The sequence below is a fragment of the Cydia splendana genome, chromosome 15 (assembly GCF_910591565.1).
Source record: "Cydia splendana chromosome 15, ilCydSple1.2, whole genome shotgun sequence".
Lineage (NCBI taxonomy): Eukaryota > Metazoa > Arthropoda > Insecta > Lepidoptera > Tortricidae > Cydia > Cydia splendana.
In genome coordinates, this window is record NC_085974.1 from 3,220,903 (window position 1) to 3,244,289 (window position 23,387).

Genomic DNA, 23,387 nt, shown 5'->3' on the forward strand with positions numbered 1-23,387 from the left:
GAATAATATTTCGAGGGATGGGCGGTCAAACCCGATAAGTCGAGATATGTTGTCATTTAATTAAATAAGAACTTTACGCACGTCACATAGACATGGACTGAATAAGCATAAAAATTTTCAATTGCATAGCTCTTATACTTTAGATTTTATTCATATCTAAAAAAACCCGTCACTGACTCACTTACTCACTGATGATCATCAAAATCTTTAGGGTAGTTCCTGAAGTCCTAGAAAGCTGAAATTTGGTATGTAAGATAGTATTAGTACACAAACAACAAAAAAATCATAAACGAGACTAAGAAGACTGTTTTTTTATTTAAATTGAACCTGAAATAACTAGAACGGACTACAAGCACCAGACCCTTGTTCCATACCAACCGTAAGTTTAATACTAACTGCGTTACTAGTGATTGTGCAAAACAATGTTCGTGATTGTGGTACAAGCTTATCTGCAGTCTTCCACGTAGACAAATATATACTGCCATTTATTCAATTCAATACATTTATTTCGAATAAAAAATCCATATATTTTTTATTTATTTATGATCAAACTCTTAAATATTAACTCACATTTATAGACGGGTCTATCGCGAATTTATTTTATTACCTTTATTTACCGACGTTTCGACACAGGTTTCACTGGCCGTGGTCGCGGCTAACCCCCGCCGCTAGGAATAGGATAAAATCGCGATAGACCCGTCTATAAATGTGAGTTAATATGTGTTCAATACGCGAAAGTTTAAAATATTATAAAATCTTAAATCATTTCAAAACCCTCTTAGCACTTGCACCATCCAGGGTTAGACACTGGAGTTAACCGTTAACACAGGGTTAAATTGTACAGGTAACTCCCAAGTTTAACCGCTTAACTACGAGTGGCTAACCCTGGATGCTGCAAGTTGCCCTTATTCATTTTAAACCTCTACAATATTACCTCTGTTTTAATTCCACATCAGTGGCAAAAACGTATATATGTTGCAGTCAAAAGTGTGAACTGGTCAAAAGAACTTTTAACCGACAAAAACAGGCAAAACTGCTTTTGACTGAGCATGTTGGTCAAAAGTAGTTTTACCTGAAAATCATACCTATTTCTGGCAGCAGTTTCGTTTTTAGGGCGTAGCATAAAAAAAAATAACCCTAACCTACATATCTCTGGGAACAGTTTCGTTTTTAGGGCGTAGCAAAAAAAATAACCCTAACCTACCTATTTCTGCGAGTACTTTTGACTGATAGTAACAGTCACAATTACTATTAACCAATGATTTTCAGGTAAAACTACTTTTGACCAACATGCTCAGTCAAAAGCAGTTTTGCCTGTTTTTGTCGGTTAAATGTTCTTTTGACCAGTTCACACTTTTGACTGCGACATATATATCCCGTCTGATAGTAAGTGGTAACCGTATCCTACGAATGCTCGCAACTGAAAGGGTAACACATGGTCGACCCTAAACACATCTAATATTAAACATTTCATAGAGTATTTCGTATTTAAAGCCCCAATTAAAAAAAAAACATACTTTTTCTTTTTCAATTTGTTATGGCCAGAGTTAATTTTGATGTAATAAGCTGTTCTATAGTATTTGTTGCATTAATCACACATAATAATACATTATATTATTTATTTTGCTTTTAATACTGTAGTATGTATTCGTCTACGCGTAAGAATAACTATTTAATATTTATATCACTGTTTAAAACACTAAAGTACTCTTAAATATCGAAGGCATATCACGAAGCCATGTTCACTATAAACAATTTCTATTACTAATCGACCGACATTTTGTATTTTTATTGTTTTTATAACTATTTTATTACAACGCGTCGTTGATTATGAAAATATTGTGATATTTGAAATAAAATTGAATTATTTAAGAAATTGGCGAAAGAAATATGAGGTAGTATTATGTAAATTACATTCGTGAAATATTTACTAATGAACATGATATTATTATAAATTATTCCAAGAAGTGAAAACACGATAAAATATGCGCATTAAAATTATGAATACACACATAATGATAATCAACTTAACCATTTTTTTTAAACCATACTATACCAAATGTCCATAGAGATGTGTTGAGCCGCAGCCACCGGGAAATGAACTGTATGTGGCCTGCATAGAGTTGAGAATGGCGGAGCGACGCTGCCTTCACTATGGGATGCGGACCGACTGTAGTACTTTACTGGCCTGTAAATTAAATATATAAATTTTTGTAAATTAAATTATTTAATTTAATTATATATATAAATGTTTGTAAATTAAATTATTTAATTTAATTATATATATAAATGTTTGTAAATTAAATTATTTGTCGCTTTATTTTCGAGTGTGTGTGATCCATAATGCCTATACATGCATGCATGCCTATGCATGACCACTTTAATATTAATTAATTATTTTCATGATGTGGCTATAGTTCGTTTTTTTAGCATTAGAAAAAAGGTAAACAATCTTGATGTGTCTTTTATTTGAAAAACACGTTTTAAAACAGCCACGGCAAATATGTAACAATTATGAATCTAATACGATCATTTATATTCTTCTGCTTTCATAAGTAATAGTTACTGATTTTTAAAAAGCGTTTTTCAATTAAAAGACATGTCAAGATCGCTTACCTTCTGTCTAATGCTAAAAAAACGAACTATATTCACATTTGCATCTCGGCCGTTAATCATCGTGTCAATTTCAGTCCATGATATTTTTTGTGCACCAAGTTATCATAGTTACGCCAATGGAGCTTTACACATCGCCTGTACTGACAAATCGTGCGCGATATAATGTATAAAACATTCGTAGCGCATTCGGGCATTTTTTAGTATTGGCTAAGGTTCGTCTTTCGTTTGGACGTTAACAAGCATGTTGAAACCTATTTCTTAAAAACTGTATGATGTTTTGGTAAAATGTAGCCAAATCGTCCACGGGAGACACGTCCGTTTTCTTGAACGTTTTTAACCCATTCTCTAGATTTGTTGGTGGTTGGTTGTGTCCTTGTGTCATACTGACGCCTCATCACTCTCTCTTCCGCATTTCTGCTACGGAGATTCTCACTCTCTCATCTCACCTCACACTTTATAACGTAGCGTCGGAGAGCGGCGTATCTAAGGGTGGTATTCCACCTGTCCAATGCGTATTTTGTCTCACATTTTGCTTAATAAGAGAGTGAGACACAATGACATCGGTCTAAGATATCGGAGAGATGGAATACCACCCTAACAGTCGTAGCAAAAACGGTAACAAACCTCATACTCGTGTTGGTCTCGCACGACGCCGGCCACGGCCAGCAGCTGGTACTGGCGCGCGCGCAGCGCCGGCGCGCCGCGGCGCAGCAGCCGCAGCGCGGCCGCGCACGCCATCACGCTGCCGAGGAGTACTTGCCGTACCTGTACGTACATTTAACCAAATAATCAGACAATAGTTATTTTCACCTCAGCAGCTCGAACAAGGGTACTTTGCTTCTTAAAAACAGTGAGCAAAATGTGATTTTGCTCACTGAGTCATTTTGTCTCACTCAGTGAGCAAAATCGCATTTTGCTCACTGAGCGTGTTTCACTCAGTGAGCAAAATCGCATTTTGCTCACTGAGTGAGACAAAATGACATTCAAGTGACCTTTATAGTCAAATGTCATTTCAACATGCGGGGTCTAATACAAGTTCGATATACTTGGGTTCTATTATCTCTGTCCCTCTAGGTATGTTCTCACTGCTTAGGGTGAAAAATTTTGTGTACTACACGAGATCAAAGTTATTTACATCTCGTGCGCTTTTGAATCCCTTACTACGCTCAAGATTCTAAATTAGATTCACTCGCTACGCTCGTGAATCTATTATAGAATCTTTCGCTTGCACGGGACTCAAAATAAGCACTCGAAGAAATATCAAACTTTGATCTCTTGTTGTACAAATAACTATTGTACAACAAGAGATCAAAGTTTGATACCTTGTTGTACAAATAACTATTGTACAACAAGAGATCAAAGTTTGATATTTCTTCGAGTGCTTATTTTAGAAATAGAATAGAATAGAATAGAAATACATTTATTTATGACAAACAAACACAGATGACAAAAACATGTTGACAAATATACAATGTATAACATTTAGTGAAAAATGCCATAAAAGGGTCACAACTCAGCATGTTGCTGGCAAAGCCAGCGCTGTTCTTCCGTTGTAACCCAGGCTTACGCCGTTCGACGACGAGGCGGTTATGCTATAATTTACTAAACTAATTAAAAACTAGAACTATACCTAAAACATAAAATTGAAACTAAAACTATTTAATATACAACTTCAACATTGCGGCAATTGCCGTATCTGGAACAGGCCTGACAGCCAAATGACAGCTGGCCGCCACGCCATGGCCACGTCACACGGCACGACACCAGCACGGCCATATTTGTGCTATGACATAGCTATCCACGTGTACATTTTGTGCAGAAGACTTAAAAACTTCTAGTCGTAAAAGCTTTAAACAAACCAAAACTATATCACTAAATTAATTATTTGGAAAAGACGTACAAATTAAAATAAAGTGACAAAAAATAGTGCAGAAATGGTTGGCTCATGGGACATAACTACAGGTATGTGAAAAAAAAAGGCTTCTTAGATAAAACTAGTATCACATCTTAAACTTTCCTGTCTTTGCTGATGTTCATATATCTCTTTTTTTAGCGTAACTTTGAAACTATGCACACTTTTCAGGTTCCTCAAAGGCGGAGACAGATTGTTCCAGCATTTTGTTGCCAAATATCTAAAACTTCCACGGAATGCAGCCGAACAGTGACGGTGCGTTAACAACTGCAACCCACATTGTCGAGCTACACGAGTCTTACGGAAGGAAAGTTTCTCAAAGAGATACGCAGGAGACCGCTGGTGCACTACCTCAAAAAGAAGACTTGCCAGATGAAGCTTACGTCGGTGTAGCATTTTAAGCATGTTGCATTTGTTTAAAAATGGGGTTACATGTGCCCTTAACGGAATATTGAAGCAAAAACGGGCACAAGCGTTCTGAACTCGTTGCACCAGTCGCTTTGTTTTAGTGAGTAGTCGTGGACCATATACTATATCCATATAATTTAATTTTGACAGAACAAGTGAGTCAACTAATTGGATGCGTAGAGTTTCACACAAGAAAGGTCTTATCTTGTACAAAACTTTTAACTTATAGAAACAGCTCCTAACTAAATTTGAAATATGTTTCTCATACCTGAGCTCCGAATCCATTAATAGGCCTAAGTTTCGTGCTTCACTGACACGCTCGATGGCATTTCCCATTAATTTTACATCCATTGTAGGATTAAGCCTAGCCAGCTGATGTTTACTGCCAAATGCTAGGTACTTTGTTTTGGCAGGGTTCAATAATAAGCCATTACTGGTAGCCCAGTCCGCTATTCTACAAAGATCCTCATTTAGTTTGCCTATTGCATTGTCAATGTCCAACTGCTTGAATGAGATATACACCTGCACATCGTCTGCATATATGTGGTATTTACAATGTTTTATATGCCTTATTATGTCGGCAGAGTACAAAATAAACAAGATCGGGCCGAGGATCGAGCCTTGAGGCACTCCTCGTGCTAGTTTCATTTTGAGTCCCGTGCAAGCGAAAGATTCTATAATAGATTCACGAGCGTAGCGAGTGAATCTAATTTAGAATCTTGAGCGTAGTAAGGGATTCAAAAGCGCACGAGATGTAAATAACTTTGATCTCGTGTAGTACACAAAATTTTTCACCCTAAGCAGTGAGAACATACCTAGAGGGACAGAGATAATAGAACCCAAGTATCGAACTTGTATTAGACCCCGCATGTTGAAATGACATTTGACTATAAAGGTCACTTGAATGTCATTTTGTCTCACTCAGTGAGCAAAATCGCATTTTGCTCACTGAATGAGACAACTCAGTGAGCAAAATGCGATTTTGCTCACTGAGTGAGACAAAATGACTCAGTGAGCAAAATCGCATTTTGCTCACTGTTTTTAAGAAGCAAAGTACCCTTGTTCGAGCTGCTGAGGTGAAATAGTTATTTGTTTTACAAGGGGGCAAAGTTGTTGTTTAACCGCTCGTGCTAATATTGATACCCGAGCAAGCGAAAGATTCCAAAATTTAACCACGAGCGTAGCGAGTGGTTCGCAAAATGGAATCTTGAGCGTTGCGAGGGTGTCAAAGCACGAGGGTTAAACAAAATTTGCCCCCGAGTGAAACACTAAATTTTTCACCACACCAACCCTAAGCAAATATTAAATGTAAAATATCACACAAAATCAAACCAAATCAAATCCAAATGAATGTTATTAAATATTTATCATCCAAAATCATCATTTTAAAGTCAATTCTACCAGCAAACATAAGAAAACAACTCAAAATTTGCATTTGATTACTTTGCCTCACATGTGAATAAAATGCAACTTTGCTATCAGTTTTTTAAGTGCAAAGTAAGCCTTTCCGAGCTGGTGTGGTGAAAATACATAATTTGCATTCTGACCACCAGCTTCAAGGAATGGGGTTGGCCGGTCGAAATATTTAGGAGGTAGACGGCGCCAGCATAGCTTGCCCTCTCAATCCCTAGAACGGTGTCAAATTTTTGTTTTTTTTTTCTTCTCAGCCAATGTATCTTTGGCTGTCACAGAAATACTGCAGGGATAGGATAAACTATGTAAATACGCGTTGACCACTCACTTGTGCCGGCGAATGTGAGGGGTCGAGCACCAGCAACGTCGCCTTGCCGTCTTTATGCTTCTCGTACCCTATTATCGTCCGAGAGTGCCCTGGAGACAATCATATGTAATACTGCAGGGATAAACTATGTAAATACGCGTTGATCACTCACTTGTGCCGGCGAATGTGAGGGGTCGAGCACCAGCAACGTCGCCTTGCCGTCTTTATGCTTCTCGTACCCTATTATCGTCCGAGAGTGCCCTGGAGACAATCATATGTAATTTTATATTTAGAGTTATTAAAAGTGTGTAGGCTCTTCTGCCTACAGTACAGTCAGCAGCGGCAATGCCTATACGGCCCCGTCCAGACAGCAGCAGAAGTTGCTAAGCGCGCCAGGTGGTCAAAATGATCTTGACGCGACTTTATTGTTAAGAGAATAAGAGCGTGTCAAGGTAATTGATTTTTGTAAGATGTCCCTAATATTTATTTATTATTTATTTATAGAGAATATTACGCAAAACTCTGCGTAGAGGGCGTCATTATCTCGATCACATGGCTTACCGTGAAACACAAAGTTCGGTTTCTGCCTCTCTATCACTCTTGCCTATTCGATCAATAGAGGCAGATAACGAAATTTCGATTTTCGCGTTTCGCGGTAGGCCACCTGTAAACAAACCGCCTTGATGCATCAATGTCATAGTGAAAACTTGTCAAAAAACTGTTCAAGGCGTAGTATGTATAAGTTACTCTATGGTTTACTAAACAAATTAGTGCTGCACTCTGGCGGCAGAACATTGCAGTAATACTCCCTATTGTTAAAAGTCGTAATTGGAAAAAGGCGCTTACCACAAAACGTAGCGCGAACGAAACCAAAACTACTATGCCAACTTTTATTAACCAATAGGGATATTTCCTGTACTTAAAATAAATTATTTCAAACCGTGCACGAAATAAAGCACCAGATAATTATTAGAAAAAAAACCGGGCAAGTGCGAGTCGGACTCGCGCACGAAGGGTTCCGTACCATAATGCAAAAAAAAAACAAAAAAAAGCAAAAAAAAAAACGGTCACCCATCCAAATACTGACCACTCCCGACGTTGCTTAACTTTGGTCAAAAATCACGTTTGTTATATGGGAGCCCCATTTAAATCTTTATTTTATTCTGTTTTTAGTATTTGTTGTTATAGCGGCAACAGAAATACATCATCTGTGAAAATTTCAACTGTCTAGCTATCACAGTTCGTGAGATACAGCCTGGTGACAGACGGACGGACGGACGGACGGACGGACGGACGGACGGACAGCGAAGTCTTAGTAATAGGGTCCCGTTTTACCCTTTGGGTACGGAACCCTAAAAACATAGATAGCAGCTATTTTTAAATACAGTTTGTATTTAATAAATCGGATTGAAATATAAAAAGTAGGTGAGTTTACCGTGACGTCACTACATTCGTTTTCATATAAATTCCATATTAGCAAATCGTTTTGACAGTTCTAAAAAAGAAGCTGATTTGACTAGTAGGAATGTAGCCTATTGATTTGTTTTTATGGCGATTAGTAACTATGCTGCATTTTTAACTGCCTTCAAAAAGTTCGAATACCCCGGCCACACACTCGACGAGTGGTATGGGAAGTAGTGAGGGAAGCATGCAGGGCGGTATAGCGGCCGACGACGAGTAGCGTGGCCACACTACGTCTCTGCCTACTTCCCATGCCACTCGTCGAGTATGTGGCCTAGGTATTAAACGTTTTTCTTGTCACTGTGATGTTTTACCTTGATGCTGCAAGTATAGAGGTGCCTTGAACCCGTTGGGGTCTTCGGTGAAGTATCGGAGCACCCAGTCGAACAGAGCCGGGTGGCCGCCATCTGGACTCGTTGGTTTGTGGAAATCAATCAGTTGACATCTGTTAAAAACATAAAAGAAATCTTAAATATGACTCCAGCATCTTGTTATATGTATTATGTAAGTACCATTACCAGCTAAGAGGAAAGCTGGTAAACCGGTCAAAAGGTGGACCGATGACATAGTACAGGTTGCAGGAAGAGACTGGGTGTACAATGCCAAACACAGACATTTATGGAAGAAATGGAAGAAGACCTTTACCCAAACGGGATCCATACCTCAAGAAAGGAGGAAAATAAACAAAAACAACAACAGCATAAAAACATATTTCAACCGAATCTAAAAAATTGCAACTATATAATTTGTAAGAGTTATGGAAATAAAGAGGCTATAATAATAATAAGTACCTATGAACCCGGGACCTCCTGCTTCGTAGGCAGGGTCACTACCGACTAGGCTAGGAAGCCGTTAAATATTGGCTATGTGCGAAATGCGCGGAGGGAAAATAGCCTCTTACTCTAGCTAGCCAGCGCTTTTATAAACTATTGTACGTTTTTGCTATTTTTTTTTAAATATTATTATATCATATCATATCATATTTATTTATTGCAACCATGGTATTTCTATAGATATTACAATGTCTGGGTAGTTCCACATGGACCCTGTGAGGGCATAGCAATATTACATGCTTAGGATCTAATCTTAAATCTATGTGTATAATATGAAAGTAAGTCAAGTTTTTATATGAAAGTCGAATTGAACCAGTAATTGTCAGTATGTGTATTCAATACAAATAGGCAACGAATTAATTATTAAGTGATGTCAAGTTAATGAGTATAAAAATAATGAGAATGTAGATTTAATGCAGTAAAAGTGGATATTAATTTCCAAGTTGCTCACCGTATCCTTAGCGAGGAGAGTACGGTGACAACCTCGCAGGCCCCGATCCATTTGCGAGTGTTATGTAGTTTACAGCCCAGCTGCTCCGAACCCTGCAATCATAAAGAAGTAAACACCCCCTTTTAATAAAAAAACCGGAAAAGTAAGAGTCGGACTCGCCCACCGAGGGTTGCGTACTTTTTAGTATTTGTTATTATAGAGGCAACAGAAATACATCATCTGTGAAAATTTCAACTGTCTAGCTATCACGGGAGAGACACAGACGGACAGTGGAGTCTTAGTAATAGGGCCCATTTTGTACCCTTTGGGTACGGGACCCTAAAAAGCATCAGTACCTGTGTGTCGAAGCCCATCTGCCACGCCCGTTCTACTAGGAGTTGTAGCCGCGGTATGGAAGGCGCACATTCGCCGTCGTGCTCTGTCATACAGCTGAGGAGTTTGCTGTATTCAAGGTGTATAGCCATACTGTGTGGGATGTGTGGTTGTTAGCCACCGCTGTACCTGTGTGTCGAAGCCCATCTGCCACGCCCGTTCCACTAGGAGTTGTAGCCGCGGTATGGAAGGCGCACATTCGCCATCGTGCTCTGTCATACAGCTGAGGAGTTTGCTGTATTCGGGATTCCGCATTAGGGAGGAGAGGAGCATCTGCATATTCCTGAAGATAGGTAACGGTTAATTAATGCTAAGACAATGTTTATAAAACTGGCCAAGTGCGAGTCGGACTCGCTCACGCAAAAAACGGTAAAAAATCACGCGTGTCGTATGGGAGCCCCACTTAAATATGTATTTAATTATGTTTTTAGTATTTGTTGTTATAGCGGCAACAGAAATACATCATCTGTCAAAATTTCAACTGTGTAGCTATCACGGTTCATGAGTTACAGCCTGGTGACAGACAGACGGACACCGGAGTCTTAGTAATAGGGTCCCGTTTTTACCGTTTGGGTACGGAACCCCAAAACACACTGTATGAACAATATTTAACACAAAAAGATTCTATTGGGACTAAACTAAACTAAGTCAGAGCAACAAAAGTCTCACAAAACGATGGACCGATGATTTGGTGAAGATCGCAAGCAACTGGCCTAAGGAACCCCCGTGTTCAGCAATAGACATCTTTCTTTTGATTTATAATGTTGGTATTTCTTCTATAAGCGTATCACCCAATCCTTAAAAAATAAAATGAATGTAGTACAGACCTATAGCCACATCCCCAGCCGCGGTCGCCGTAGGTACTCGCGTAGTGGTCCACGGCGCTGCAGAGGTAGGTCCTCACGATGCTCTGGTTTTGGGCGTTCAGGACTGTTATCCTCTCCAAAATTCCTAAGGAAAAAGATATTTATTGGATGAGAAAATAGACAGGACAGGTGTAGAGAGGATGACTATGGGTGGAATCACATCTGTCAGCATCGAGCCGCATTTTATATATGAGAAATTGCTCGTTAGTATGAAGATGCGTACGCATCGAAAAGCTGAAAGCATGCGTACGCATTTTCATACTAACGAGCAATTTCTCATATATAAAATGCGGCTCAATGCTGACAGATGTGATTCCACCCTTTCTGCAAAAAGTTGTATGAAATTATGAATAGAGGAACAGCTGTTTGTACATTATCTTCGTTACGAAAGTGAGAAATTGTATTCAAATTTGTTATAAATTTATGAGTTAGTAACAAAATTTCCTGCTACAGACAGAGCCCCGGAATACACAGCTAGCTTCAAGTAACCTGCTAGAGCTGAGGCTTAGCGGAAGCCTACACTTCTCTCATAGTATCCTGCTATTGATAGAACTCCAGATTATACAGCTTGATTAAAATAATATCTTACCACTAGTCCTTGAGGAACCGGTGTCAAGGCCGGAAGCTGAGGCACGGCGAAGACCTACGCTCCTCTCGTAGTATCCAGCTACGGACAGGGCCCCAGAATACACGGCGCGCTTTAGGCTGTTACTGGCGCGGTTTGTGTAGCCCTCCTCATCCTCTTCCATACCATATTGTTGCTGGAAAAAGATATAGGTTATTAGAATATTAGTTCTATCCAGTTTTGAGTAGAAGAAATATCTACGAAAATTGGTTTGCCTAAATCAATTCTCATAGTGGTCCATCTAGAGTTCTAGACCCCTATTGGTCCACTGCGCTTTTCAAGGGTTCCATGACTGAGATGGATATTCCAGACTAAAGGTCCGAATCGTGAGGCCCTTGGTCTTTTTGAGCTGCGCGTTTCAGTCAGACAGACAGACAGACAAACGCACACGTGATCCTATAAGTTCCTTTTGAGGTACGGAACTTTTTGTCACGAATAAACTTTATTCTATTCTATTCTATTCTATTCTAAAAATGAGCAAGTGCTTATAACACAAAATGTCTGGCAAAATTTTAGCGTAAAGGTAGAGTCGTGACAAGATATAGAAATAAAATTACCCTTAACATTTGAAATTCATGCTCTTCCCTGTTTCTTTGCTGTTCTCGCTCTGCCGCGCTCAGCGCTGCGCCGCACTCCTCGCCGCGCTCGAAATGTTCTTCTATGTGTTGAATCTAAACATAAAAGCATTTAATAAATACCTTTATTATTAATATAAATATTTAGTTTAGGTTCCTGTTAGTTATTCATACTCCTTGTCCTTGTTTTGGGACTATAAGTATGTAAAATTTTGGTCTCAAACTAAATTAAAAACATTAATTGTATCTAATCACAAATAAGTTTATGTCACAGATATAAATTAAAGTTTTAATTATAATGGTTGACTTAAGTTTGCTAAGATTCGATTTCAGAGCCATTGAATAACAATGATTGAATGATCAAATAACAATTCTTTTATATCTATCTAAATAGTAATGTAGCTAAAATTGCATGTGAGTTTGCTTGCTGTCTAAATGAGGCCTAAGGCCCAACAACAGTACTCACCAGTTCATGTTGAGACAGTGGCAGTGGCTGGCAGCAGACAGGGCAGTTACTCACTGGACTCTCTTCCATCATGACCACATCATCACAGGAGGCATTGTCCACCTGGTCCTGAAATCAATTTCCTCTTTGACTTAAACTGCATAAATTTAACTTTCAATCCCGCTGGCTTCTCTAGTAGCCTTACAACATGAAGGTTGCCTTGTTGCCCTGATTTTTTGTTTAATTTAAATATCTAATAATCTAATCTCTAGTCTTTAGTACACTTTAGTTTTAACATAATATAAATTGCAAAAATAGTGATGTGATCTTAGGGTCATTTGCAATTTTTATGTACCTTTGTCTAATTTTTTCTTGACATTCTCAGTTTCGTAACAAATATTAACCATACAAAAATGCAAATTTGTATAGCTAACATTCGTAACGAAACTGAGAAAATTAAGAAAACTTAATCTCATCTTTTCTTAATTTTCTCAGTTTCGTTACGAATGTTAGCTATACAACAAAGTTTTTGCTAATTATGAAGAGAATACTGTTGTAGATGTTAAAAAATTACCATAGAAATACAGAAAAGAAGACTTTAAGGGCCTTTTAATTAAAGGATAACAGATATTCAGCACTCTCAGGCATTAATAATTAAAATACAGCATATAAAATCGTATATAAAATCAAAACAAAGTTTACAATATGAATAAACAAAGAACTTACTGCTTTCTGCGGACTCAAAATATCTCTATGCTCCACATTAACATGCATTTCCACATCTGAACCATTCGTGAACTCTCTCTCGCAGATCGGACACTGGTAAGTCGAGCTATGAGGCCCTGGTGACATCGCCATCGCACTGTACGCTAACGTCGGGTTGTCCAACGTGTTCGTAGGATTGTCCAGGGTTAATGTCGGATTGTCCAGGGTTAAAGTCGGGTTCCCAAGGGTCACTGTGTTACTGTTAGCGTTCCCCATCACAGAAGGAGAGGTCAGGTCGAAGTGAGCGCGATTGATATGTTCTTCCAATTTTCTTGGGCATGTTGATGTGAAATCGCAGAGGAGGCACTGTTGATCAATTTTGGAAATGGTTATTTAACTTATTATTATAGATATTTATGTCGTCCGCTAGAGGCAAACTTTAGCGAATTTCGTTCAAAATAAATAAGTGTTTGTCAATAAAAAATTGGCGGACACACGTTGTTTTGAATCGGAAAATTAACTGTCAATGTCATTAGTGTCATGAGTTGACATTTGGATTGCGGTCCTAATTGCACTGGGCTATAACCGCGAAAATCGAAGTTCGCAAATTGCGGGCATTTTTCTCTGTCACTCTAATTATGCCTTCATTGGAGTAAAAGAGAAAGATCCCCGCAATTTGCGAATTTCGGTTTTCGCGGTAGCCCCTCTGTTTTCATTAGGCACACATTATATTATTATACTGTGGAAAATTAATATTGTTAATATTAAATTAATAAAATCAATTTTTAAAAATATTTCATTCTTTTCGAGCGATATAATATAAACTTTACAAATAATGCCTTAAGCGTTTGCTTACTATACTCTGGCAAACCCACTTAGTCAGTAGAAAAAGGCGAACAACCCTTTACACACACAATATTTAAATTTGCCGCCCTTTTCTACTCACATAAATGGCTTGCCAAACTATATTTGGATCATTGCAACTATACTTTCTAATTATTTCGCCCGTAAAATTTAAAAAACTTGTAAAGTCAGCTGTTTAAGTGTTCATATTACCTGAACTGTAGGGCTTGGAGTGGGCACTGACTTTTTAGGTGTGTTAGGTTTTAGTTTTAATGCTAATTGTGATCTCAGCGGGGAACCTTGTCCTGCACTTGCCATTGTCAACTGAAATCAACAAGAAATCACTTAATCACTCTCCCAATTAATTTGAAACATATATGTTTATATTTTTGTTGAAAATACTCATTGTCTTACAACGTCGTTAGAATAACTAGATATTAAATAGGCACCTTATTCTTGTTTGGTGATCCTTCATAACTTCCAGAATTGTGGCTTGGGCTGGAATCTGAAAACAAGGATTAAGGTCGTTATTTTTCCTTTATTTCCTATTTCCAGTATTTTGTATCTATAGTTTGGCCCAGGACTGTCTCATTTCAAACATAGACGGAGAGAAGACAAACACAGACAGATAGAGTGTTAAACTTTGTTTTATGCTAGTACCTACTAGCACCCAAAAGAAAGGGATGAGTACAATTTTCCTGGTTCTTACTTACTGACAAGTTGTGTTTTGTGTTTAGACATTATGGAAAACAATACAAACGTATTCTTCAGCCGAGGCTGGAATCGAACCAGCGTCTTCAACTTACGATGCTGACGCATTAACGTAGCTACCCAGAATTGACTAAATATCATAAGAATAATAATCGAACTAAAAAAATCATACTTTTCTTGTCATGCCCGTTGACCATCTCTCGTTCTCTGGAACCTTCCCGACTCAGTTTCTTTGGAATAACGCCGTTGCTGGTGTTGATGTTCTTCAAGCCGTTGGTCAAGTTGATGTTCTTTGGAGACCTCTCTTCGAACTCTTTCTCCTGGAATCCGTCAATAATTACATTTTATTTATATTTATTGACTACTGTATTTAAATACTTCGCTGTCTATACTTTCTGGAGGCTAATAGAATTAGTAAAATTGTAATCTTGAGCATGGTTGAAGTAAAGACAACGGTTGGGTCAGCAACTTGCATTGTCATACGCCACCCTGGTGCTGATGCTGAAAGTGTTCTTAGGATACCTACGGTAACCGCTTGCCATCGTGCTGGCTGTATAGGTATAAAACAACTATTTTATATGCAAAATAATTTTAGTGAAATAGCTTTGGGTGTTTGAAGCGCTGGCTGGACGTCGTGACAGCGGACATGGAAGAGAACAATCTCACACCTGAGGATGCCGAAGACCGAGCAAAGTGGAGAAGATTGAGCAGGAAAGCGGACCTGGCGCTAGGCCGGGAAAACGCTAGGTTATTTATTTATTTATTTATAGGTTCACCAACAGTTATTACATTGAGCTTACATCTATACAAACAATGACAACATGCTGAATGTATAACTAATTACTGGTAAACACCACATGCAAGTAATTAAAAAAAAGCAAAGTCAACAACAGAGCCGGCACATTTAAACACCTTATTATTGTAGAATAAGGAGCAAAGCCCAACCATGATGTCAACTGGTTAAGTGAATAAACTAGATAAATATGGAATTAAAACTAAATATATTAATTACTAGTGAATAAATTTCTAATTTTGGTCAGAGAGTCAAAGTGAATATCGAATCTGTTGCTATATTTATTGATTAAATTGCTCAGGCGTGGTACCGGGGAGTTTGACCCTAACACAGTTCGGCGCTTAGGGCGAGACAGTGGTTTGATAGCAAAACGCGGTGTTCTTCTAGGCACTGAGAATCGAGAGCTACTCAAAAGTTGTGGACAATCTATGTTATTTCTTAAAAGCTTAGTGAGAAATTTTAAATCCAGTAGATCTCTACGGTTCTCAAGGGATAACATTTTAAAATGTTTTAACCTATCCTTATAAGAGAAAGATCTATTCGCAAGACCTACCGATCGAGACAAGTGCCACATAAATCTTTTTTGCAATCTTTCAATCCGAAGACAATGAGTTGCATAATGTGGTCGCCAGACGATACTACCATACTCTAAGTGACTGCGTACTAGACTATAATAGAGAAGTTTTTTGGTTTGTATCTTACGAAATACCTTTCCGTTTCTTATGACAAATCCTAACATACATGAAGCTTTTTTTACTATTGCATCGATGTGAGGAACGAACGTGAGTTTTGTGTCAAAAATAATTCCCAGGTCACGTATGGTTTGCACTTTAGGAAGACATTCGCCAGCAATATGATATGATGAAGAAACTGTATTGATTTTACGAGTAAAACTAATAGACGAGCATTTTTTGGCATTGAGAGACATACCATTTTCTGAACACCATTTGTTAAGTCTGTCAATGTCAGCCTGGAGAAGGACGACATCAGAAGGACAATTTACCACTCTAGCGAATTTGAGGTCGTCTGCATACATGAACGGGATGGAGTGATGAAGTTGGACGGGCAAATCATTTATAAATATATTGAATAATATAGGGCCAAGGTGGGAGCCTTGTGGAACGCCGGAAGGAATATTATAAGTCCGAGACGAAAAACCATTAATAACTACATAAAATGATCGGTTACGGAGATATGAGTCAATCCATTTTAGTAGGGGACCCGTAACGCCGTAGGAAGAAAGCTTCTGAATCAAGACCGTATGAGAAACTCGATCAAAGGCCTTACTAAAGTCAGTGTAGATAACATCGATCTGCTTATTAGTATCAACAGCCTTAGTGACATACTCAGAGAAGGAGACAAGATTGGTGGAAGTTGACCGTGAAGTGACGAAACCATGTTGGTGTTCGGTTATATACTGTTTGAAGTGACATTGAATAAGGGACAAATAAGGGATTCAAAGATCTTGGCAAAAGTGCAAAGTATAGATATCGGTCTATAATTCTTTACTACACTAATATCATCGGCCTTGTGTATTGGGGTAACTTTAGCCCTTTTTAGGTTAGGTTGAAGGAGAAGCAGAAGAGCTTTGGATGTTTGAACTTTCCAGTAGTACTAACGTTGCCATGGTCATCTGGTAAATGTAAACATTGTCAACGGCCGAGTTCTTAAAGCCCCTTACTTAAAACCCGTTGTGATGGTTCTTGGAGATGGCACCATTATGAAATGAAGCAGATTCAGGACTATGCCAGCCGTTCACGGAGCCAGGAGTGTTGTAACTGCAGCTGTCTGTTGTGGTCATCTTTGAGCCTCCGTCGCTACTATTAAGGCTTCGTACCTGAAACCCGTTGTGATGGTTCTTGGAGATGGCACCATTATGAAATGAAGCAGATTCAGGGCTATGCCAGCCGTTCACGGAGCCAGGAGTGTTGTAACTGCAGCTGTCTGTAGTGGTCATCTTCGAGTCTTCGTCGTACCTAAAATACCAAAGTCAATTCGGTTAAAGATCAGATTTTGTTTGTAGGTATATATGTGATAGAAAATCACCAATCCACATTAGGCTAATAGTGAGCAGATTAATATTTTGTGAGGATGATATGAAAATTTGGTGTGGAGGTACCTATAGGTATTCTCCAGCAGAGAATTGCTAAACGTTGAAAAAATACCCTGTATAATAATCATGTGCTCAAAAAGTATCAGAGGGCCCACCGCGAACCGCGTTCGACGTGTTGCCTCCCTGTCACACTTACGTACGAATTTACAAGTGCGAAAGAGAAGCAACACGTCGAACGTGGTGCCTGTAGCCCCTCAGGTTTCAGAGAGTAGTACCTACTTTGAGAGCGGTTTATGACTTCGTTTGTCTAAGATAAATAGCCAAGACTGTAAAGTTGAACTTACCCTGGACTCTGGTCATCTATGAACGCCATAAGCTCCCTCTCCGGCGTGAGGTAGTGTAGATGCGCCCTCTGCACGTGGCCTGGTAGCTGTAAACAAGTAATAAACACAAATAATGCTACAAATCTGAAAATAATGCTGGGCTTCTTGGAGGTGCTAGGTTGTTAAGAGTAGAGCTACAAACTAGGCAATAGATGTTGCCCCTAGAGTATGGGAACTTGGGAAACACTCGTACTTATGTCTGTTATGGAAATTATGGGATAGGTGAAATGTACCTACATATGTATCTAATCTGTGTTGGAGCCACAGAGCAGTAGCAGGAGGGGACTACGACATGAGCCTAGGGTCGGAACGCATCATCTTGTTGTTGAGGCCCGCAGTATGGCTCGCAGGTGTATGGGATTATCTTACCTGTGGTGGGAGCACAGAGCAATCGCAGTAGGGGCAGGAGGAGCGCCCTGCGACGTGGGCCTCTAGAGTGTGGGAGCGTATCATCTCGTCCGTAAGGCCCTCTGCGCCGCATAGCTCGCAGGTGTATGGGATTATCTTACCTGTGGTGGGGGCACGGAGCAGTCGCAGAAGGGGCAGGAGGGGCGCCCTGCGACGTGGGCCTCTAGAGTGTGGGAGCGCATCATCTCGTCCGTAAGGCCCTCCGCGCCGCATAGCTCGCAGGTATATGGGAATGGGCTGGTCGACATGGCTGAAAGGTAAGTACGATTGCTGTAAATGCGAGGAATATATCATTATATCAATATAGTTACGCGCGATACGCGACCATCAATCGTTTAATAAGGTACAAGTAAGAAAGTTGTTTTCTTGTATTACCTAGTCTCTTTAACCCTACTTTAATTTTCAATTAAAAGGTATGTAGCCAATCCTGGCTATAAAGAGAAATTGATTGATACCTCATTATTCGAATCGGCTTTGTTGCTTTGTCGCTAAATCCCAAATCGCAATTGCATTTTTGATAGGTAACATTTATTTTAATTGAAATTTCGTTTATCTTATTACAGCGTCATCAATTCATCATTCATCAACGTTCTTTATATCAAAGAGAATTTAAACTCTATTCTAAAGTGAATAGAGTTTAAATTCTCTTCAATCATACTTTCAAAAGTTTCTACTGCCATTTCATGTTGGTATTTAACGTCGGTATTTAAAAGTTGACGTGTAGAAAGCACTTAACCCTACATTTGCTAATGATGGAGTATGGAGTACCCACACGACATGTAGGCACTTTAGTATTCCCTAAACAATTAGTTAAGTAGACTGAGTATTATGTTGAGTGACAACTTAGATTTTAATGCTCGTGTCGGCAAAAATACAAGAATATACATTTTAAATAACCTACCGCCGTCATAAGAAGTACATTGGTATGTATAAAGATGTTTCCTTCTATGTCATACTAGTACCTAATGTATATTGAAGGTTGCATATATGCGCAAAAGGACTATCGGCTCGATTCGGAAAATGAATTAGATTTCTACTAGACTTCAACAAGTTACGATACGGATAATTTAAAGATATTTGTAAGATAGATAGGTCAAATTTGACGTTTCCGCGATTCTGGAGGTCCTCTTGAACGATTTCGACAAGTTATGACTTAGATATCCAAGTCATTTTTTAGCAGCTCTTTTTCTTCAAAGGTCATCCGATATGCGATGACAGACAATGTAAAAATATTCTTACAAAGGAAAGCTACGGTGCTACGTCGTAGCACACGTAGCATCGTTTTCAGCGTGTGTCAGCGAAAACTGTTCGTAGCTGTAGAATGGGAACGGAAGCCAACAAGCGTACTAAGTACCTATTAGGGGTTTCTTAATGATATTTTTCCGTTGTGTTTATTATAAATATTATAATTCAATCTTTGTAGCTACCTATTTATGTATAATAGGTTAGTATTTACATTAGCAAAATACAAAAACCGGCCAAGTGCGAGTCGGACTCGCGTTCCAAGGGTTCCGTACATTACCTAATTTTTAACAACGTATTTTTTTTGTGGAACGTGAATGAAACAGGAGCTGAGTTTTAAATATTTTAGGTAAATATACCCGTCTCGCTAACGGAAGCGGCACCTAAAAGTAGTGCGATAAGGACAAGGCGAAAAATCCTGCGTAAAAATCTCAAAAATAAACCAATCGTAACCAAATTTGGAAATCTAAATGATTATGAAATTATCTGTGTCGGACCGTTTTGCTTTTTTGGCTAATTGATATCAGTTTTGAATGCCACGCCTCTCATTGCGGCATAGTCAATTAGGCCATTTTGGCCATTTTTGAAGGGCTCTAGCGCCTTAAAAAACAAAAATATCAAAAAAAGCAAAACGGTCCGACACAGATATTGACAATATTAATCTGTGTTGAAAAAATCATTGCTCTAGCTTCAAAAACCACGGAGGAAAACGAGGAGTACGTTTGTATGGAGAAATGACCACTCCCGTTGGCTCTTAAGTCCGACTCACGCTTGACTACACATTTCTAATAGGTTTTCCTGTCATCTATATATATAAAGAACTATATTGTGTATTTTTTTCAAAATTTTAGAGCTAGAAGTTTCGGTGATAAGGGGGGGAATGGTCGGACAGACAGACGCACGAGTGATCCTATAAGGGTTCCGTTTTTCCCTTTTGAGGCACGGAACCCTAAAAAGCTAAATAAGTAACAATCCCGCAGTGTGATTTAACGGTAACATTGTGTCGAGTACGAATAGTTGAGTAGGTACATTAGAAACGGAACGCGTGGTCACGCGAACGAGTGATTGCATACGGGGCAAGTTCATGATTCAAATACCTATTCTAAAAGTAAGCCGCTAAAAATGTTTGAGGAATAGGGTAATTGCGTCAGTTTACCGTCCAGTGCCAGTTTCCGTCCACTTGACGGATTAGCAAATAATACAATTCATTTTTAATTTGCTACTTGCGAAATATATTTTTTATGTAGATAGATAAATTGTTCAGATATTAAGGATCGCAATAAGTCCAAATTTGTGCAGCAATGAAGGTTTATATTCAAATTTCGTCAAGTGGACGAAAACTAGAGCCGGACGAAAACTAGCGCAATGACCCTCCCTATTCCGAAAGTAGGCCGCAAAAAATGTTTGAGGACATTTATTCAACGCAGCATTTTCGCTATATATCGGGAAAACCATGCCATCGGCTAAGACAGAGCTACGCGTAGTTTGACGGCCTCCTAGCCTAGTTGGTAGTGACCCTGCCTACGAAGCTGGAGATCCCGAGTTCGAATCCTGGTGAGGGCATTTAATTGTGTGTTTATCACAAATATTTGTTTCTGAGTTTTGGATGTTTTGTAACTATAATATATTATACTAGTGACCCGCCCCGGCTTCGCACAGGTTAACGAATTATGCATCTGAACCTTCCTCAAGAATCACTTTATTGATAGGTGAAAACCGCATGAAAATCCGTTCAGTTGTTTTTGAGTTTATCGCGAACATACAAACAAACACACAAAGGTTTTTTTTTTATTAAACTAAACTGTATAATTACCGTTAACGACAGATCACAGTAGTGTACATAAATATATTAAAAAACATAGTACGAAAACGTGGCAGTGTAATTTATTTGTACTGCTATTTACAAAAAAATCGCCAGCAGTTAAAAAACAAATGTTGTTTCAGCGTGCTTTGAAAAGTTTTACGAAAACACACCTCAGCACTTTGTTTACTATTCGAATTTTAAAAAGCACACTACAACATGGCCAGTTCACACTCGTAATCCATTTAGAACACAGGTATAGCCTTTAAAAAATACTCACGATCGACTATTACTTACGAGAAAATTGATTTGTCTCATAATTGCGTTCACATAGAAACCAAACACAATAACGATATTAGCTCCAGGCTGAATCGATAAATTTACCGCAGTTTTGTTTTCAAGGAAATCATAGATTTTCCTATAGCTACCATTTACAAAACACACAAGAAATAGCTAAATCTTCACTTAAAATAATTGTTTTGAACGAATAATAAGTCCAATTTAAAGCTAAAACGTTTTAAAAAGAAAAATATAACTTACCTAAGCGGCCAGTGTTTTTATTGTCGATGTGTTGCGGGTTTTTCCGCTTTTTCGCAACACTACCTATTAGTTTCACCTTTGATTATGTAGTAAATTAGAGCTATCATTTTCTAACATTAATATTATAATTTACAATAAAACTGGCGACAGGTTGCGGGACACGCCATTCATGAATTTTATGCACACTGAAAATAAAGGAACTAGTAAATAATTCTTCAGCGAATCGCTACACTTTCCACTCATTGCGTACTCTACTCTGACAGAGACCAAAACACCAATAACGTATACCTATTTCAGTCACACTTAAGATATTGTGAACGGAAAAACAGAGCATATTGACATCTGACTTGCTAAAAATATGTCTCCCTCTCTTTTTATCTTGGCTTGTTGCCGCGCCTTAGTCCCAGTAATCCTGAATCTATGGTTCGACGCATGCGGAGAAGAATCGACAGTGGCGCCCCTGTCGGAAGTTGGCCTGTATTACGTAAGACATTCGCGCTAATCGCGCTATTCGTAACCCAGTGACCGTGTATGTAACTTATTGAGTTATGGCTTGCGGTAGTTACACGGGGTAGTTTGAGGAAATTATGCTAGATGGCGCTTTATTTTGGATTGTTTTTGTGCCGGAGACAGTTAAAGTTTGGGACAGTATCGTGTTTCTTAAACTTTAATACTAGATAGCATTACGCCATCACTTCTATTGATAACTATCGTTCTACGAAAACGAAAGACTAAAAATTGGACATAAAATGGTATCTCAATAGAACAGTTCTTTAACCGGTAACCGCAAACGGAAACGAAATCCTTTTTGTTCCCGGTTGAATGAACGTAAAAGCCTTGAAAAATAAAACGGTTTTCAGAGCCCACCTGTAGGAGGTATGTGTGTTTTTTAAAGTGTGAGTATCTTATTTAGACGAAAGTGGACTACCGCCCCGAAATCGCCTTTCCATACAAACGTACTCCCCATTTCCTCAGAGGAAAATGAGGACTAATCCCCTTTCCTCTTAATAGTGCCTCTTGTACAAGGCAGGCAAACAGCACACCAATAACATGGCAAGTAACAATAACAGTACAATAACTACACCCTATTTGTGCAGTTCGGTGCCAAAGCCTCGGCGCGGTGCCATCGGCACGCGCTCTCGCCGCAACACAGTCTAAATATCGCACAAGTAATACCAGTATATTATCATCATGTTGTGCAATAAAATTAATATCCTGAAAAAACAAAAATACTTAAATCCGTTCGATTCTATATTGTTTACGATGTCGATAAAGTCAAAATTATGCATTTAGCCCGCAATTTTGATGTATACTTATACCTACTTAGTACTTACAAGCTGAAATTATTTAACTTCCGCACCAAACTTTTAGTTTTAGAAACAAGGCTCCAGTAGCTTTAACTTTTGGAAATAGAAAAGAGAACAAATGTTTTTCTGTGTGTGTGTATGACCCACAGCAACAAAAGCCTAAGATTTGGTGGTTAAACAATGTGATGGTTTGGGGGCATTATTTAATTTCAAGCGTTCGACTGTCACCATAAATCTAAAATTGGTGATTAAATTTTGTAAGTACGAGTACGAATGGACGCTAGATGAGATTGATGTCAATTAAGTTATTGATCAAA

At 38.7% G+C, this 23,387-nt stretch overlaps 2 protein-coding genes across 2 annotated transcripts in view; one reads left to right on the forward strand and one right to left on the reverse strand.

The window, feature by feature from the left end:
• Positions 1 to 23,387, forward strand: part of LOC134797432 (S-adenosylmethionine decarboxylase proenzyme) — a 439,106-nt gene that overhangs the window by 306,000 nt on the left and 109,719 nt on the right. The window lies entirely within an intron of this gene.
• LOC134797451 (zinc finger-containing ubiquitin peptidase 1-like) lies at positions 1,760 to 22,220 on the reverse strand. The gene is made up of 18 exons (XM_063769692.1): positions 21,764 to 22,220; positions 18,282 to 18,430; positions 17,734 to 17,819; positions 17,174 to 17,312; positions 14,716 to 14,863; positions 14,282 to 14,337; positions 14,046 to 14,156; positions 13,011 to 13,355; positions 12,306 to 12,413; positions 11,822 to 11,935; positions 11,229 to 11,400; positions 10,601 to 10,724; positions 9,903 to 10,056; positions 9,402 to 9,493; positions 8,432 to 8,562; positions 6,829 to 6,917; positions 3,241 to 3,381; positions 1,760 to 2,188 (listed from the first exon to the last, which is right to left on the reverse strand). The coding sequence occupies exons 2-18, from the start codon at positions 18,426 to 18,428 to the stop codon at positions 2,153 to 2,155; spliced, it is 2,193 nt and encodes a 730-aa protein (XP_063625762.1). The 5' UTR covers positions 18,429 to 18,430; positions 21,764 to 22,220; the 3' UTR covers positions 1,760 to 2,152.